This window comes from Gobio gobio (assembly GCF_949357685.1).
Source record: "Gobio gobio genome assembly, chromosome: 17".
In the NCBI taxonomy this organism is placed as follows: domain Eukaryota; kingdom Metazoa; phylum Chordata; class Actinopteri; order Cypriniformes; family Gobionidae; genus Gobio; species Gobio gobio.
The window spans coordinates 39,997,319-40,015,950 of NC_137110.1; the positions used below are offsets into that span (position 1 = coordinate 39,997,319).

The 18,632-nt window shown below is 40.9% G+C and overlaps 1 protein-coding gene across 1 annotated transcript; it reads left to right on the top strand.

Annotated features, from left to right (window-relative positions):
- The first annotated feature begins 919 nt into the window (after window positions 1-919).
- ccdc14 (coiled-coil domain containing 14) lies at window positions 920-17,343 on the top strand. Its single transcript, XM_079841044.1, has 13 exons — window positions 920-1,222; window positions 1,331-1,386; window positions 1,480-1,549; window positions 1,645-1,717; window positions 1,799-1,939; window positions 2,349-2,561; window positions 4,539-4,633; window positions 8,910-9,504; window positions 10,729-10,867; window positions 13,388-13,470; window positions 13,657-13,833; window positions 14,374-14,506; window positions 16,309-17,343. Exons 1-13 carry the CDS (start codon window positions 1,193-1,195, stop codon window positions 17,207-17,209), a joined length of 2,706 nt encoding a protein of 901 aa, XP_079697170.1. The 5' UTR covers window positions 920-1,192; the 3' UTR covers window positions 17,210-17,343.
- Window positions 17,344-18,632: the final 1,289 nt, after the last annotated feature.

The window sequence follows — 18,632 nt, forward strand, 5'->3', positions numbered from 1 at the left end:
GTGCCCACTGTTGGTGCTTTCGGCGGTGGACGGGTCAGCATGGGCACTCTGGCTGGTCTGTGACTCTGCAGCCCCATACACAACAAACTGCGATGCATATATTCTGACATCTTTCTATCAGAACCAGCATAAACTTCTTGAGCAATTTGAGCTACAGTAGCTCGTCTGTTTGATCGGACCACACAGGCCAGACTTCGCTCACCATGTGCATCATTGATCCTTGGCCGCCCATGACCCTGTCGCCAGTTCACCACTGTTCCTTCCTTGGACCACTTTTCATAGATACTGAACACTGCAGACCAGAAACACCCGACAAGAGCTGCAGTTTTGGAGATGCTCTGACCCAGGCATCTAGCCATTACCCATTTTTCCTGCTTCTAACACATCAATTTTGAGGACAAAATGTTCACTTGCTGCCTAATATATCCCACTCACTAACAGGTGCCGTGATGAAGAGATAATCAGTGTTATTCACTTCATCTGTCAGTGGTCATAATGTTATGCCTGATTTGGTGTATATTTAGCCTACTATTGACAAAGAAAATCATTACACATAGATACATACATACATAGGCTAACTTACATAATTATTTACATACACATCAGAAATTTCTAAATAAAAAAGTGATTTCATTCGCCTCTAGCACCGACACGCGGGAATATCATTTTACAAAACCGCGAAGTATCAGTACTGATTATACTACAACTCCATCTCCATAGAAACACCTTTTTGGCGTCTGAACTGAAGTCTTATGGGCGTTAGCCAAGTCTGAGGAAATGAGTGGCTAGCGTTCATTTGACTGACATATTCTGAGACCAATAGATGAAAGGTTTGCAGATTTTTTTGACCGTAACCCACCAATGAAATCCAGAGATTAAAACGAACTGTTTTTCTATTGGACTACGGCACTCGGCTTCCGTTTTGAACGCAACGAACGAATGCGTAGTGGTGATTTGTAACAGAGGCAGTTTGTTTTGCTTATCATTCCTTAGTTTATTTGTATTTTTATCAGTAACAGTTTGATTTGTCATTTGGTCTTTACTTTTTTAAAGCTAAGGCACGCAATAAATACAAGAAGCAATGGTAAACCATTATTAGACTTAAATGGTCATGATAAATATGTTCTGCTTGGTAGGTGAACTTGGTGAATTCTGAAGATTTAATCGAATATATCGTTACATCTGACTTATCATGGCAAGACAGGGAGTATCAAGACCAAAGGTAGTGGTTGTTGTAAACTATTATATATGTTTTCATTATTATAATATGATATAAGTAGTTATTATGCAATGTTTTATTTTTAGCACCAAAGCAAATGATCTTTTGCAGGTGGTCTCATCAGGCAGGCTGACGGGCTCCGGACGGGGACAAATACTCAAAAAACGGTAACAAACCGGATAACAAATTCTATCCATTCTGCATGAATTTTAGATGTTATTTGTAACACAGATTTAACAAACATGAATTCTCTCTGCTAGTGTTCCTGGGAGATGTGTGCCTCCTCTTGAACCAGCATATTCTCTTTATTCTACAGACTCTGAAGATCAGGTAAACAAGCCACATACATGGAGTAGTGTAAAAATAATCAGTATTATGATTTTTAAACTTATGAAACCTTCTTTCATGTTCAAAATTGCTTCCAGGTGACAACAATACACAAGGGACTGGACCGATGTGCTGCTTTACTCAATGGAATACTGCAAGCCGATCAAGCAGGTATTGTATTTACAAAATCAGACCTCGTTTTCTGTGTTTAGCAATTAAGTAGTGATGAGATTATTAATCTTCATACAACAGAATCAAAGCCCAAACCAAAGGGAACAAAAACATGCACCTTCAAATCCAAACCCAAACCCAATTTATCAAGGAAAACCGAGACTGACAAGAAAAAGCATGGCAAGAAGACAAACACGGCATTGCATCTGAAAAAAGGGGCAGGTAATGTACTCAAATATAGTGTACTTAAGTTTTTCATGTTAGACATACTTGGGGAATATCAGTTTTTTTTAATAGAAGCTGGTTTCCGCCAAATGAAAAAGTGTCTAAACTCAGAATTGCCAGACAAAAAGTCAGAATTGCGAGTTTATATCTCACAATTTGAGTTTCCTCAAGTTTGAATCGCAAATTGCAAGGAGAAAAAAGTATTTTTCTTAACAAGCTTCCATTGTTTTTGAAATTACTGTACATGTTTGTCTATCTTTTTTTTTCTTTCATTTTTATCATTTGTTGTAAAGTCCTTAGTAGGATATGTGGGAATGCCACAGCAGGTGATTCTTTTTAACGACTATTTACAGAAGCACAAAATACTGCTTCACATTAACAAACTGTTGTATTTTTCTAACTGTAGCTGCAGTGCAGAAGACGATTCCATCCGCCAGTTTTCACCTGTGTTCAGCAGGGCAGCCACGCTGTTGTGCTGATCAGAACCCTGGGGTCAGATGGGCGGAAGGATCACAGGACCAACCTTCAGCACTGACCCGTGTAACGCAAGCAGAACATGCCCAGCAAAACTCACAGGCATTCTCTCAGCCTGCTGCTAGCTGTAATCTGCCGACTTCTGGTAAACAGACACACTCACTAACGCATCATAACAACTGTTACTTTTAAACTATAAATATATTAAAAGGATAGTTCACCCAGAAATGAAAATTCTGTTGTTAATTACTCGCCCTCATGTCGTTCCAAACCTGTAAGACTTCTGTTCATCTTCGGAACACAAATGAAGATATTTTTGATGAAATATAAGAGATTTCTGTCCCTCCATTGACAGCCGATGCAACTTCAACTTTGACTCTTCAAAAAGTTCATAAAGAGATCGTAAAACGAATCCAAATGAATTACTTATGATGAACAGATTTAATTTAGTCTTTTATTCACGTATAAACATTAAAGGTACAATATGTACGATTTTTTTATTAAAATGTCCAAAAACCAATAGAACAATGTTATATATTTTGTTGACTTATATTATTCTAAATGTTTCTAACAATGTTTAAATCCAGAGAAATAAGTAATTTTAACCAGGACACGGATTGTGTCTGTGCGTCGCCTATCAATGACATCATACTCGCGTTACATTAAAGGTTTTATTTTGTAGAAACCATGGAAACACCACAGAAGCTTTCATATATTGTGTGTTTTATTAGACAGGTGAGCAACTGTTTGGATGCATTCATCGACAGAAAACGAATCATTGTTATATAGCTCAACACGTTTAGTCTTATTGTTTAAATCTAATTTTCTTGATTTACTGCGAGTACCATGTTTTACCATGCCTAATATCGATCTAGCTTACTCTCATAAACACTTACTCTTACATACTCTCAAAACACACTCAAATGTATCTAATATGATAAAACAGAGCTACGTTACCCCACATACGTATGACTGGAAGAAGCGGTTTTCTGACTCTGCAGCATAATAAAAGCTCCACTGCTCTCGAGCCACGTGTCGCGCTTGTCTCTCATTAGCAATGGCTCCATTGGCCGCTCCAACAGCTTTCAGCCCCACCCTGCTTCATACAACTGTAACGTTAATAAATCTTTAATACATTAGCTCTTCCATGAATATGATTTCTGCCCGAATCCTATTGGATTCTTTTCCACCAGCTGTAGATGTGAAGACAACAGCTCCCATGATTCTGCAAAATCAAGGCTTCTTCAAGCTACGACTTTGTTTTGTATAAGCGACGAAAAATAATATATTGTGCCTTTAATCAGCGAACATAAACAGAAGCTCAACCGAACCTGCTTGATGTGCGAGAACAAACCGCATTGGTTCTTGCGGAAGCTCAAACGTACTGCGTAACACGAGAATGAACCTCATTGGTTCTTGCACGTCAAGTGAACATGCTTTAGCTTCTTTTTTACCACAACTGATGTGTGAGTTGATGAATGTTTACATGTGAATAAAAGCCTAAATTCAATCAGTTATAGTGATCGTATAAAGTCATCATATAAAGTGATCGTGTCTCTTCAGAAAATTTGGACTAAACTGCTCAATTCATACTTCCGCCTACGTTTAGTGTGACGTTTCCGACGTGATTGCACAATCACTAGCGCGTCGCAGAGCAGCGCAAGATGAGCAATTTAGGTTAAAAAGTATATACATTTTTTATTTTTGAAAATGACAGATCGTTTTGCTATATAAGACACTATTCCTCATCTGGTAGTGTCTGAAGCCCTTCAAAGTGCTTTGAAACTGCATTGATTTGGACCTTCAACATTTCGGTTGCAATTGAAAACCATTATGTGAAAAAAAATCCTGGAATGTTTTCCTCAAAAAACATAATTTCTTTTCGACTGAAGAAAGAAAGACATCAACATCTTGGATGACATGGGGGCGAGTAAAATATAAGGACATTTTCATTTTGAAGTGAACTAACCCTTTAATGAATTATCTAAAATATTAGTTCTGTGGGTTTCCGTAAAGGCCTGCTCAAATGATGATCATTTATAGGAATGTGTTACTTTAATCAGTGTTACTAATTGTTCTTGCACTGATATCACCTCCAAATGGTTTCTCCCTCTGTTTGCAGGTCCGGTTCACACATCCACTTTATTTAACTGTCGGCTGACTACATCCACTCCTGCATTGAGCCCACAGAGACCTGGATCAGCTCACAGTGAACCTGTACATCTACTGCAATATAATCTACTATGCAAACTAAAATAGAACACAGATTAAAAATTAATCAATCTAATTAATTTGTCAAAATACATGATATGGCGACTAATCATTAATCAATCACAAGTAAAGCCTTTAGTAGAAAGGACAAAAGTGGAAGTCGATCTATTTGTTTTATTTTTATAACTGAACATAAGCCTATCACTTTAACACTGAACACATTTGCATAGTCAATGTAAATTATTAAAATGTTGGTCTATGTAGCCTACTATGCATATGTGTCAGACTTACAAAAGATTGTATTAGTCCATCCATCCATCTTCTTCCGCTTATCCGGGGCCGGGTCGCGGGGGCAGCAGTCTAAGCAGAGATGCCCAGACTTCCCTCTCCCTAGACACTTCCTCTAGCTCTTCCGGGGGGACACCGAGGCGTTCCAAGGCCAGCCGGGAGACATAGTCCCTCCAGCGTGTCCTCGGTCTTCCCCGGGGTCTCCTCCCGGTTGGACATGCCCGAAACACCTTCCCGGGAAGGCGTTCAGGAGGCATCCGGAACAGATGCCCGAGCCACCTCAGCTGTCCCCTCTCGATGTGGAGGAGCAGCGGCTCTACTCCGAGTTCCTCCCGAGTGACTGAGCTTCTCACCCTATCTCTAAGGGAGCGCCAAGCCACCCTGCGAAGAAAGCTCATTTCGGCCGCCTGTATCCGGGATCTTGTCCTTTCGGTCATGACCCAAAGCTCATGACCATAGGTGAGAGTAGGAACGTAGATTGACCGGTAAATCGAGAGCTTCGCCTTACGGCTTAGCTCTTTCTTCACCACGACAGACCGGTACATCGACCGCATTACTGCAGAAGCTGTACCGATCCGTCTGTCAATCTCCCGTTCCATCCTCCCCTCACTCGTGAACAAGACCCCTAGATACTTGAACTCCTCCACTTGGGGCAGGAACTCTCCACCAACCTGAAGTGGGCAAGCCACCCTTTTCCGACTGAGGACCATGGCCTCGGATTTGGAGGTGCTGATCCCCATCCCAGCCGCTTCACACTCGGCTGCAAACCGTCCCAGTGCATGCTGAAGGTCCTGGTTAGAAGGGGCCAACACGACAACGTCATCCGCAAAGAGCAGAGACGAAACCGTGTGGTCCCCAAACCTGACACCCTCCGGCCCTTGGCTGCGCCTAGAAATTCTGTCCATAAAAATTATGAACAGAACCGGCGACAAAGGGCAGGAGTCCAACATGCACCGGGAACAAGTCTGACTTACTGCCGGCAATGCGGACCAAACTCCTGCTTCGGTCATACAGGGACCGGACAGCCCTCAGCAAAGGACCCCGGACCCCATATTCCCCCAGCACCCTCCACAGGACGCCGCGAGGGACACAGTCGAATGCCTTCTCCAAATCCACAAAACAAATGTGGACTGGTTGGGCAAACTCCCATGAACCCTCCAGCACCCTGTAGAGGGTATAGAGCTGGTCCAGTGTTCCACGACCAGGACGAAAACCACACTGTTCCTCCTGAATCCGAGGTTCCACTATCGGCCGAATTCTCCTCTCCAGTACCCTGGCATAGACTTTCCCGGGGAGGCTGAGAAGTGTGATCCCCCTATAGTTGGAACACACCCTCCGGTCCCCCTTCTTAAAAAGAGGGACCACCACCCCGGTCTGCCATACCAGAGGCACTGTCCCGACCACCACGCGATGCTGCAGAGGCGTGTCAGCCAAGACAGCCCCACAACATCCAGAGACTTGAGGTACTCAGGGCGGATCTCATCCACCCCCGGTGCCTTGCCACCGAGGAGTTTCTTGACCACCTCGGTGATTTCAGCTTGGGTGATGGACGAGTCCTCCGCTGAGCCCCCAGCCTCTGCTTCCCCAATGGAAGACGTGACGGCGGGATTGAGGAGATCCTCGAAGTATTCCTTCCACCGTCCGACAACATCCCCAGTTGAGGTCAACAGCCGCCCATCGCCACTGTAAACAGCGTTGGTAGGGCACTGCTTCCCCCTCCTGAGGCGCCGGATGGTTTGCCAGAATCTCTTCGAGGCCAGCCGATAGTCCTTTTCCATGGCCTCACCGAACTCCTCCCAGGCCCGAGTTTTTGCCTCCACAACCACCCGGGCTGCAGTCCGTTTAGCCTGTCGGTACCTGTCAGCTGCTTCAGGAGTCTCACAAGCCAGCCAGGCCCGATAGGACTCCTTCTTCAGCTTGACGGCATCCCTTACTTCCGGTGTCCACCACCGGGTTCGGGGATTGCCGCCTCGACAGGCACCGGAGACCTTGCGTCCACAGCTCCGAGCGGCCGCTTTGACAATGGAGGTGGAGAACATGGTCCACTCGGACTCAATATCTCCAGCCTCCCTCGGGATCTGGTCGAAGCTCTGCCGGAGGCAGGAGTTGAAGATCTCTCTGACAGGAGACTCGGCCAAACGTTCCCAGCAGACCCTCACAGTACGTTTGGGTCTACCGAGTCTATCCAGCTTCCTCCCCCGCCATCGGATCCAACTCACCACCAGGTGGTGATCAGTTGACAGCTCCGCCCCTCTCTTCACCCGAGTGTCCAAGACATACGGCCGCAGGTCAGATGAAACGACCACAAAGTCGATCATTGACCTACGACCTAGGGTGTCCTGGTGCCATGTGCACTGATGGATACCCTTATGCTTGAACATGGTGTTCGTTATGGACAAACTGTAACTAGCACAGAAGTCCAATAACTGAACACCACTCGGGTTCAGATCAGGGGGGCCGTTCCTCCCAATCCCGCCCCTCCAGGTTTCACTGTCATTGCCCACGTGGGCATTGAAGTCCCCCAGTAGAACGACGGAGTCCCCAGTCGGAGCACTCTCCAGCACCCCTCCCAGGGACTCCAAGAAGGTCGGGTACTCTGCACTGCTGTTCGGCCCGTAGGCACACACAACAGTGAGAGACCTATCCCCGAGCCGAAGCCGCAGGGAAACGACCCTCTCGTTCACCGGGGTAAACTCCAACACATGGCGGCAGAGCTGGGGGGCTATAAGCAAACCCACACCAGCCCGCCGCCTCTCACCATGGGCAACTCCAGAGTGGTGAAGAGTCCATCCCCTCTCGAGGAGTGTGGTTCCAGAGCCCAAGCCGTGCGTGGAGGTGATTCCGACTATCTCTAGTCGGAACCTCTCAACCTCACGCACAATCTCAGGCTCTTTCCCCGCCAGCGAGGTGACATTCCATGTCCCAAGAGCCAGATTCTGTGTCCAGGGATCGGGTCGTCTAGGCCTCCGCCTTCGACTGCCGCCCGATTCGCTTCGCACCGGCCCCTTATGGTCCCTCCCGTGAGTGGTGGGCCCACGGGAAGGTGTCCCCACGTCGCTCCTTTGGGCTGAGCCCGGCCGGACCCCGTGGGGGAAGGCCCGGCCACCAGGCGCTCGCATACGAGCCCCAACCCCAGGCCTGGCTCCAGGGTGGGGCCCCGGCTGCGCCATACCGGGCGACGTCACGGTCCTCGTTTTATTTGTCATCATAAGGGTTTTTGATGAAGATTGTATTAGTGTTTTGGAAAAAAGTTTCTTATGCTTACCAAGACTGCATTTATTTAATTAAAAATACAGTAAAAACAGTAATATTGTGAAATATTATTACTATTTAAAATAACTTTTCTATTTGAATATATTTAAAAATGTTATTTATTTCTGTGATGTCATTGCTGACTTTTAGCAGCCATTACTCCAGTCTTCAGTGTCACATGATCCTTCAGAAATGATACAAACAACACTTAAATAATTAAAATATTAAACAAAACAATAAAACAAACAAATAAACGATAAAAATGTAAAACCAATATGTGATTTTTGGGGCTGCTCAAAAAGCATTTCTACTTATTGCCACTGTTGAAAACAGTCGTGTCGTGTCATATTTTTTGTAGAAACGTGATACATTTTTTTTTAGGATTCTCTGATGAATAGAAATTTCAGAAGAACAACATTTATTTGAAATGGATAGATTTTTGTTGTAAAAATGTAAACGTCGCGTTTAATTTAACTTATTGACTTTTGAATGGTTCTTTGAAATGCTGCAATGGTAGAATGATTCTTATTATTGAATATACATACTGGATGTGTTAAATTAAACAATTAACTGTACTAAATTAACACTTCTAATTGATGGCTCTAAGAAGGTGTTTTTCCTTCCTCTCTCTCCATCTTCGTGTCCATTTCCTGGTTACTTTTACACTCTGACACTTTTACTCATTGGATCTGTTTCCCTACTTGTCTCATTGTCCTTGCTTTCATGTTTCTCTGTCGTTTAGTGTACTTCAAAGTGTGTGCTGAGCAGTGGTGGCTCATCTGGGGAATTTCATCAGTTGAGGGCCATGAGTGCTGCCATCCCCTCCTGCCCTCATGGTTCTGTAGAAATGTCTGCCACTCAAAATCAGTGTGCGGCTTCTTTCTCCATGCCACCTACAGTCCAACTTCAGTCTCCAGTTACTTTTTCCCCTGTCCAAAATGGATCCTGCACTCCAGTAGAGCACAGGCTACCTATAATCACCAGCCCTATCTGCAGTGTTCCTCAGGTTAAATTGACATCATCCACTGGGTCCTTGACCTGCTCCTCAGCAACACAGATGGTCAGCCAGACTCAGCCTGACCCAAATGGTCCAGTACGGGAGGAGAGGATCTGCTCTGAGGAGAGTGTGGAGGAGGGTGGTACTAGTACAGAGGATGAATATGAAAAAGATGGGATGGACAGTACTCCTGTCAGAGACATCAGCTGTCAGACCAGCTATGAGAAATTACCAGTTCTGAGTCACAAAGTCAAACCCACCAGTCCAGAGAAAACCGCTCAGAAAGTGATGACCGCCAAATATCTGCTGGGAGAGCTGAAGACTTTAGTTGCTCATCAGGGTGAGAAAGTTTGATTTATTTTCAAATGTATTTTCTTTGACTTTCCATCCATCTCAAAACCGTAAAAGTCAGCATGAAACATTGCAATAGTCTTTTCTTCCCTATTATGACGTATATCAGAGTGAAATCAAAAAAGAAAAAATGTAAGGCGGGACTTGATTTTTTCCATGGGGAACTGATTGGATGGTTGTGGTTTGCTATTTCTGTGATGTCATGTGAAACAGGTCGCACAAGTAAACACGTCATCAGAGAAGATAACAGAAGTTACTGCAAGTGGGAGGGGAAGTTATTTTAATTAAAGATTGCATGAGTAATAATAACGATAAAAAAATAACGATGTGTCATTTATAATACATACTGCAATATTCCACAAAAGATAATTATACATTTTGATTCCATGGTGACTTTAAAGTAGCCTGGTCGTACCAGACTCTCGTACATTTCATTTGTACAGAGAGTCTGGCCACTCTCCATTGACAACTTCGTTGAAGGCGGGTACTGAAGTTTGAAACTATTGGATCTGCCCAGAGCCACTCTGGATCCGCCATAACCAATCGCTAACGTTTGGTCGTGACGTATATGTCATCTCAAACTAGCGCACATCACCGTCATCGTTCTCAGACACCCCCTCTGTTCGCTGATTGGACCGGTTAAAATGTGACCGGAGAAAACCAGAGAATATACCGCAATCCCAGACGGAGTACTGAAGGAAAATTTAAATTGAGCGGAAGTACATAGGAGGGCAGAGCCAGGCTAACTTTTAAAGGGGTATTTTACTGGAAAATTAAAAGTCGTTTACTTATCGTTATTTACCATATCGTTCCAAACCTGTTTAACATTCTTTCTTCTGTGAAACTCAATTTAAAAAAAAGAATTCAAGAATGTTTTGTTCATTCAATGAGCATAAATCAGGTTCAAAACAACGTTGGACATCGACTTTTATTTTATAGACAAAAACAGTGAGACATTTGTCAACATATCTATCTTAAATTTTATCTTGCTCTCTCTCTGTTGTTGTCAGGGTCTTATTACAGGGCTGTCGTCCAGTCATCCGTTATAAAAGTTGATATCAAACTTGAAATAATTATTCTAAAACTTTAACAATAAAAAAAAATGGGACCTTCAGATATCAAGACACCTAGGAATGAGTTGCTGAATTTGCGGATTCTCAGAACTTGGCATTTAAGTAGACTTTGACCCTCTCTGTGTGTAATTTTATTACAGACAGTGATGCTGTGCGCCTGATCTCTGAGGTGGAGCAGAGTATCTCACTACTTCCTGTCATGGTGGGCAGCACCAACATCCAGGCTGAGATAGCGCTCGCTTTACAGCCGCTCAGGAGTGAGAATGTACAACTGCGAAGGTCAGCGTCTCAAAGAGTGCATAGAATACTAAACAACTACTGCAGAATAGAATACAACACACTTACAGACATGCATGTCAATGTGTTGCAAGGATGTGTGGATTTATATTAAGGCTATTAAATGATTAAAGACTGCAATTGAACGAATGACATGATATACTAATTAATCAAATGAATTTCATATGTCAATATGTGTTGGGAAAAGCTCCCAAATCAAGTTAAGTCAATTAGTTTATGACATTGCAGCATTGTTATTTTAATGGTTTGCCAGCAGAAGACAGGTTGTCATACACTAATTAAGCTAAACCTTAGCAATGGGATGAGGTTTCCTGAACATACTAACTGTCATATATGGAAACCAGGTAAATGGCCAAAATTACAGTGGCCGGACATCTTCGTCTGCAACTATATGAAAGAAAAGCTCAAGGCATACTCATTTCTTTACGCATATAATTTTGTACTTTTTGGTCATGTCCAGGACATTGAATACTGATAATTGTTGAATGATTTTTGTGTATTATGGACCAAGGTACTGCCTAGTCAGCTGCAAGAAAACAAGACATTGTTTGTTGACATGACAATGTCAAGAAGAATTTTTTTTGAATTATTCCTTAGTTTTCGCCCATTTTCCTTGACTTGTTACCACTTGTTTTCTGCCACTATAATGTGCACTCAACTGCAGTGACATATAATATAATATATATATATTACTGAAATTTTTTACAGATTTTAAAACGAAAATAAAAATGGTAGAAAATTAACACATTCTGCATGATCAGGCTTATGTCCAATTGCATGCAAAAAAATAAATACAAAATAAATAAATAAATTATATATATATATATATATATATATATATATATATATATATATATATATATATATATATATATATACACATATACACTCACCTAAAGGATTATTAGGAACACCTGTTCAATTTCTCATTAATGCAATTATCTAATCAACCAATCACATGGCAGTTGCTTCAATGCATTTAGGAGTGTGGTCCTGGTCAAGACAATCTCCTGAACTCCAAACTGAATGTCAGAATGGGAAAGAAAGGTGATTTAAGCAATTTTGAGCGTGGCATGGTTGTTGGTGCCAGACGGGCCGGTCTGAGTATTTCACAATCTGCTCAGTTACTGGGATTTACACGCACAACCATTTCTAGGGTTTACAAAGAATGGTGTGAAAAAAGGAAAAACATCCAGTATGCGGCAGTCCTGTGGGCGAAAATGCCTTGTTGATGCTAGAGGTCAGAGGAGAATGGGCTGACTGATTCAAGCTGATAGAAGAGCAACTTTGACTGAAATAGCCACTCGTTACAACCGAGGTATGCAGCAAAGCATTTGTGAAGCCACAACACGCACAACCTTGAGGCGGATGGGCTACAACAGCAGAAGACCCCACTGGGTACCACTCATCTCCACTACAAATAGGAAAAAGAGGCTACAATTTGCACAAGCTCACCAAAATTGGACAGTTGAAGACTGTAAAAATGTTGCCTGGTCTGATGAGTCTCGATTTCTGTTGAGACATTCAGATGGTAGATTCAGAATTTGGCGTAAACAGAATGAGAACATGGATCCATCATGCCTTGTTACCACTGTGCAGGCTGGTGGTGGTGGTGTAATGGTGTGGGGGATGTTTTCCTGGCACACTTTAGGCCCCTTAGTGCCAATTGGGCATCGTTTAAATGCCACGGCCTACCTGAGCAATGTTTCTGACCATGTCCATCCCTTTATGACCACCATGTACCCATCCTCTGATGGCTACTTCCAGCAGGACACACTGCTGTAGAAATGTGGAGTTTATTTATATTTATAACATAAGATACAGTTGCAACGTCACATTACCAAGAGTGCAGTTTTCCTGAATACTGTGAGACTGAAAATGACACTGATTTAATATGACAGTTCCATAAACAATTATTAACATTAAGTCACTTACATTTTAGATGCAATATTGAGTGTTTTTGTTCTATTTCAGCAGCGAAAATAGTTCCAAACAAAGATCACAGCAGAACCATAACGCCTCTCACAGCAACAGTATGTTAGTGAATGATTCAGGGTTTTGAATGAATCGGCTGAATAAAAGATTCAATGACCTATTTGTAAAGGACTGCCTCGTTCTTGAACGAATCAGCCGTTTAAACGAATCGACTCAATGACTCACTCATTAAGATGGTCACCTGCTGCCACCTACTGGCAGTTTTAGTTTCATCTTTAAACATTCTTTCCAACTTTTCTTATTTGTATATTCAAAACAATCTCATTACATTATTTTATACAGTTGTAATTTTTCAGTGTAAATAATTGAATTTGATTGGTAACAGCCCTATAGTTTCATCTTCTGATTTAATTTAATGATCACATTTAAATATATAAAATGAAAGCTGAAGCATAGCCTATATTTAATAAGATTATGAATGTGTGTTAATTTTCTACCATTCTTATTTTCTTCATAATCCCATTTAAATGAACAACCCTAATTTGTATTTATTTGCATGTCTTCCAGGCGTTTGCGAATACTCAATCAGCAATTATTGGAGAGGGAGAGAGCAGAACGGCGAGCCAGACCCGAGGGCAGCGACATGGAGGGTGAGTGGAGCCATGCTGTCTTCTTTCTGTTCTCTCTGTAAAGGGCTAGACTTGAGAAGAAATGCATCATATGGAAGAGTAAATGTGCAAATACGTAAATACATGTTTAGAATCAAGCCTTTTAGTTTCTGTCTAGCCGAGTAGGTACATGAAACCTATGTGTTCATTGGTATGGTTGCATTACAGTGGTTGCATTGCAGTCTCTGAACTTCACTCTACAAACTCAGTTAAATGAGAGCCGGAGAGAGCTTAGTGATCTGCAACAGGAGAACGTGAGACTACGGAAAGCCACGGAGGACAAAGACAGTGACCTGAAGCAGCACAAAGAGTTGTGTGAGTTCGAGAATAGTCGGCTAAGGCTGGGTAAGGGTATTAGAGTTGTATTTTAACTTGAAATCATGTTTTTGTTATATATTATAATAAGTAATTTATCCTTCTGTTAAATTTTATATTATCGCATGATCATTTCTAAAAAATCTTAAAATTGACATGGTAACACTTTACAATAAGGTTTCATTAGTTAACTACATTAGTTAACATGAATTAACAATAAACAATACTTGTACAGCATTTATTCATCTTAATGTTAGTTTCAACATTTATTAATACATTTACCTGTTAACATTGTCTTTTACATTAACATTTATCTGTTAACATTAGTTAATGCATGGTGAACATGAAAATGTGTATTACCTATCATTAACAAAAGTGAATAAATGCTTTAGACTTTTAAAATGAGACTTTATTGTAAGGTGTTATCATTGACTTTATAATCACTATATTGACATAATATGGACAGGTGTTACTGCATTATAACATTTGTCACACATTCTAAGAAAAACATGATTGCCGTTATAGTTTATTTCTTTTTGCTGTGACTGTTGTGCTATTTTACCTATGCAGAGATGAATGAAGCATTAGCTGAAATGCAGATCTACCAGAGTAAACTCAAAGAGTATGAGATGGAGAAGACTGTACTGACTCTGAGTCTCCAGCAGAGAGAGGCAGAGGTCAGCAGACTACAGGAAGTCATCAGGTAATTAACTAGTGGTTCTCATCTGTTGAGTTGTGTACTATGTGTGATGCAAATCATATAATTTTAAAATAACATTTAAAAGAGGAGAATGGCTGTGCATCCAATCAGTCAAACTCTATTTTGAAGCACATTCATCTGTCACTTAAGCCAAGTTAGGCATGCCAACATGAACATGAACAGGTTGAGTGACAAGCCCTCATCTTTTTTAGGTTGATGGCCGGATGGGAAAAAATATAACAATGTGCTACCTTTTTTTTTTTTTAACTTAGTGCACTGACAGTTACATTACTAATATTTAACAATACAAACTACAAAATAATTTGGAAGAAAACTAGAAAAACAAAGTAAAACTGCATTTTTTTTTTACAGCTTCAAATCAAAATCAAAATCAAATCAAAATTTTGAAAGCTAAAAGACCTAAATAGACTTTTAAATATTTGTAAAATATTTTTATTAGTAATGATTTAGATTTTTCGTGGCCAATGTTTTTTTTTTTTTTTTACAAACAAATGGACCAATTCTGATACTGGTTGTAGATTTTTTTTCGACATTCTTTTATTATTATTATTATTAATTTTTTTTTTTAATTGTTTATTTGTTCTATACAAGCCAAACTGGCCTTAAACAAATATGTGTATCCATCACAATCCAAACAAAGATGCTACATACATGAGCATGAGCAGTTGTTACATTAGACACACGTGTCTTACAAAAATAGCAGACATACCATAGACTGTAAAAAAATATGGACATAGTGTCCGTGACGTCACCCATAGGTTTCTGTAGAGAGTTTTTGAAGCATAAAGTCGGCCGTTGCCATCTTGGCAGCTCGTCACTCCCGGATAACTGAAAATGGGAAAAGAGGCGGGACGTGGGTGGAGCTGAGGTGTCGTGATGACTAACAGACAGCAGACAAAAAGCAATCCACCTGTCACTCAAAGTGGCCACGCCCTTAATTATGCAGAACTTTAAGGCTTTATATAATGTAAACCTAAGAGTTATATAAAAATTCACCCCCTCACAGTTGTCATGAAGAGCAAAATTAGCCGTATAGACCAAAACCACAATTTGTACTAGGCTGTAAACATGTTTTTTTTTTTTCTGCTGTAAAGTTGGGTATTTTAGTATGGAGCACAATGAGATTCTGCTCCCTTCTGGAGCCTGTCTCTAGCGGCCAGTCGATGAATTGCAGTTTAAGTCATTTCTTTATTGGCTTCAAGAGAAACTGTGGGAGGGAAATTCACAATGGAAGTGCAAATTCATTCTCTGCTGTTAGGTGGTGCTTATGGAAGAGCAGCGATATAGCGTTTCCTTGGTTACCACTGTACACAAAGCAGTGCTTATTAATAGGCTACTACTTTATACGGAGATAAGAGGAAAAGAAAATGCCATCAAAGCTTTTCTGAAGACAGTCAGTTTCCTTCAGAAATACATTATTATAACTTAACAGTAAGCTTGTTCCTGGAAGACTACAGTATTTTCTCCACTGGTGCTTCTGTGTTCTCACTTTTGCGTCTGTATTCAAGTCCTGTTTACAGACTTCATAATATTTCCACACAAATGACATTTTGGAAAATGATTGTCCAGAATAGGGATCGGCCAAATTAAAACTAAACCTCGTTCAAAAGGCTGGTGATTGTGCTTGTTCAAAACATACCCATTTTGGGCCGTATGTTTGACACCCCTGATCTAAACCATAATGAAATTATGTCTTCAAATGAAATATTTAGAATCTAGAATGTAATCGAAGATGTAGGTGAGATGCTGGTCATTGTAACCTCTGTTTTCTTTCATGCACACAGAAATCTGGAGAGAAGTCAAACAAAAGACACTGGCAAATATTCTCCTCAGCTGGACTTGTGTCAACCAAACTCTCAGCTCACTAGGAGTGTTCTGGAATTGCATGAAAATGCACAGAGGGAGTCCACTGTGTCCGATAAACTTTCAAACTCTGTAAAAACCTACCTTCAGACCCTGGAAGGCATCGGACAGGCTTCTTCTCCCCACCAAGTTCACTGTAGGTCTCAGACATTACATCCAGTCTCCCCTGGTCAGATTAATGGTGGAAAAGAGAACTTTATGCCATCAGATGCTAAAGTCTGCTCACCAACGGATAGGGATATACACAAACCAACCCTAGAAACCATAGCTGAGAACGTTCTTCAGTTAGAAGAGCAGAAAAGAACAATGTTTGCTCCTTTAAGAGAGACTCCAGTGGTGCAACTTTCCTCAGGAGTTGCTCATAGTGAACCACTAACTCAGTGTAATGAGCTGATAACAGCCAAGATTCAAAGGGAAGATGCGTATGTAGGGCTTAAATATATGGGCCGTGCTTTTGAAAAGCTGGACATCTCAGATGGGCTCCACATTCAGGATGCAAAGAATGATGGCAGAGAATTCCTTCCAGATCATCATGGTGTGGCCTTACAGTTAAATCAGAGAATTAAAGGCCTGAACAATCAATCAGTGCAATCTCAGCTTGCCCGAAGGATGGGTGTTCAGTCAGCATACTTTGGACGCCCTTCAGGGATAGAGAACACCTTTTCCTCTTGTGATATTAAATCTTTAGCCTCTGATTGGAGCATAAACTCCTGGTCCACGTTTAACACACAAGATGAGCAGAATTTTAGGGATGGCCTTGCAGCACTAGACGCCAGCATAGAAAGTCTGCAGAAGACCCTGAGAGTTGATCTAAACAAATAATTTAGTGTTTCAATGTCTGCTGAGTGCATGTTGTTTTTAATTTGATTACATGTGATTAATGGGTACTTTTACATGTCTCTTATTTTTATAAAATTATTATGTGAAACCTCAATGAATATTACATTTCTCATTGTATTTTTTTTCTTTTGTTTAACTCCCGGCAGCCCGTCTTCTGTGTATTCAACTTACGGAAAAAGTGTAGCGCCCGCGCCTCTCGCAGTTCAAAATGCTTACGCCATGTCTGACGAGCGTAACTGGTGTGCAATGTCATCAGACGTAGCGTAAGCATTTTGAACTGCGAGAGGCGAATACAGAAGATTGAATACAGAAGACGGAAGTTAGACGTTTTACTTAATTTAAATTCAATTAAGTTTTAAATATGGATATTTTCCTTACACAAATGCATCGCTGCGCTTCAGAAGGCCTTTATTAACCCCCCAGAGCCGTGTGGAGCAGTTATGATGGATAGATGCACTTTTATGGACTTCAAAAATGGAGCAACATTCACTGCCATTATAAAGCTTGGAAGAGCCAGGAGATTTTTTTATATAACTCTGATTGTGTTCGTCTGAAAGAAGAATGTCATATACACCTAGGATGACTTAAGGGTGAGTAAATCATGGGCTAATTTTCATTTTTGGTGAACTAACCCTTTAAGCCAGGATTAGGCCTTAGTTCAATTAGGACATTTAAGTAACATTTATAAATGCACTTAAGAAAAAACATTACTGGTGTGCATCTTGAAACAAAACAATAATTTAAGTTGCTTTCAGTTAAAATCTGAATCTTCTTTCAGACAAACACAGAGTTATTATAAAAATAAAAGCTCTTCTGAGCTTTGTAATGGTAGTGAATGATGAAATTGCATCCATCCATTGTGAAAGTAATCCAAATGGCTCCAGGGGGTTAATAATAGCCTTCTGAAGCAATTTATGAGCAAATTATAAACTAAAATAACTAGCTTCCGGCAGAAGGCCTACAAAAGTTGACTTGTGCCAAAATAGTAACCCCTGACACGAAGTATGAGTTGCATAAGCTTTGATGCCTCTCTTGCGGTTCATACAAATAGGGCTGGGCGACAAACTCAAGCTCCTCTTCTCTTTTATAAAAATCCTCCGACACTTCTCTTTAAAAATTCTCGTTTTAAACTTCTAATTCGTGACCGGTGTTTTGTTTAGCTTTATCTGTCAATACGTAATGCGTCAGGTCAGGGTTTACTCTTTTGCCATAAATCGATTCGTACGGCCTTCTTTCGGAAGCTTAGTTTATATAGTTTTAAATATGGATATTTGTCTTTTTGTCTCAAATAAAAAATAAATTAAAAATAAGTTTAAATGTTAATTCTATTTATTAATTATAGTAGAATTTTAACTTTAGTGTTATTTGCTATTACAGCATAAATGTTCTAAATTATGTCATCAGT

Excerpts from the sequence above, each read along its gene's own strand:
- ccdc14 (XM_079841044.1), top strand. The coding sequence starts at position 1,193 with ATGGCAAGACAGGGAGTATCAAGACCAAAG. Across the intron at positions 1,940-2,348 it reads GCATCTGAAAAAAGGGGCAG|CTGCAGTGCAGAAGACGATT; the intron begins GTAATGTACTCA and ends TTCTAACTGTAG. Across the intron at positions 13,471-13,656 it reads CGAGGGCAGCGACATGGAGG|TGGTTGCATTGCAGTCTCTG; the intron begins GTGAGTGGAGCC and ends GTTGCATTACAG.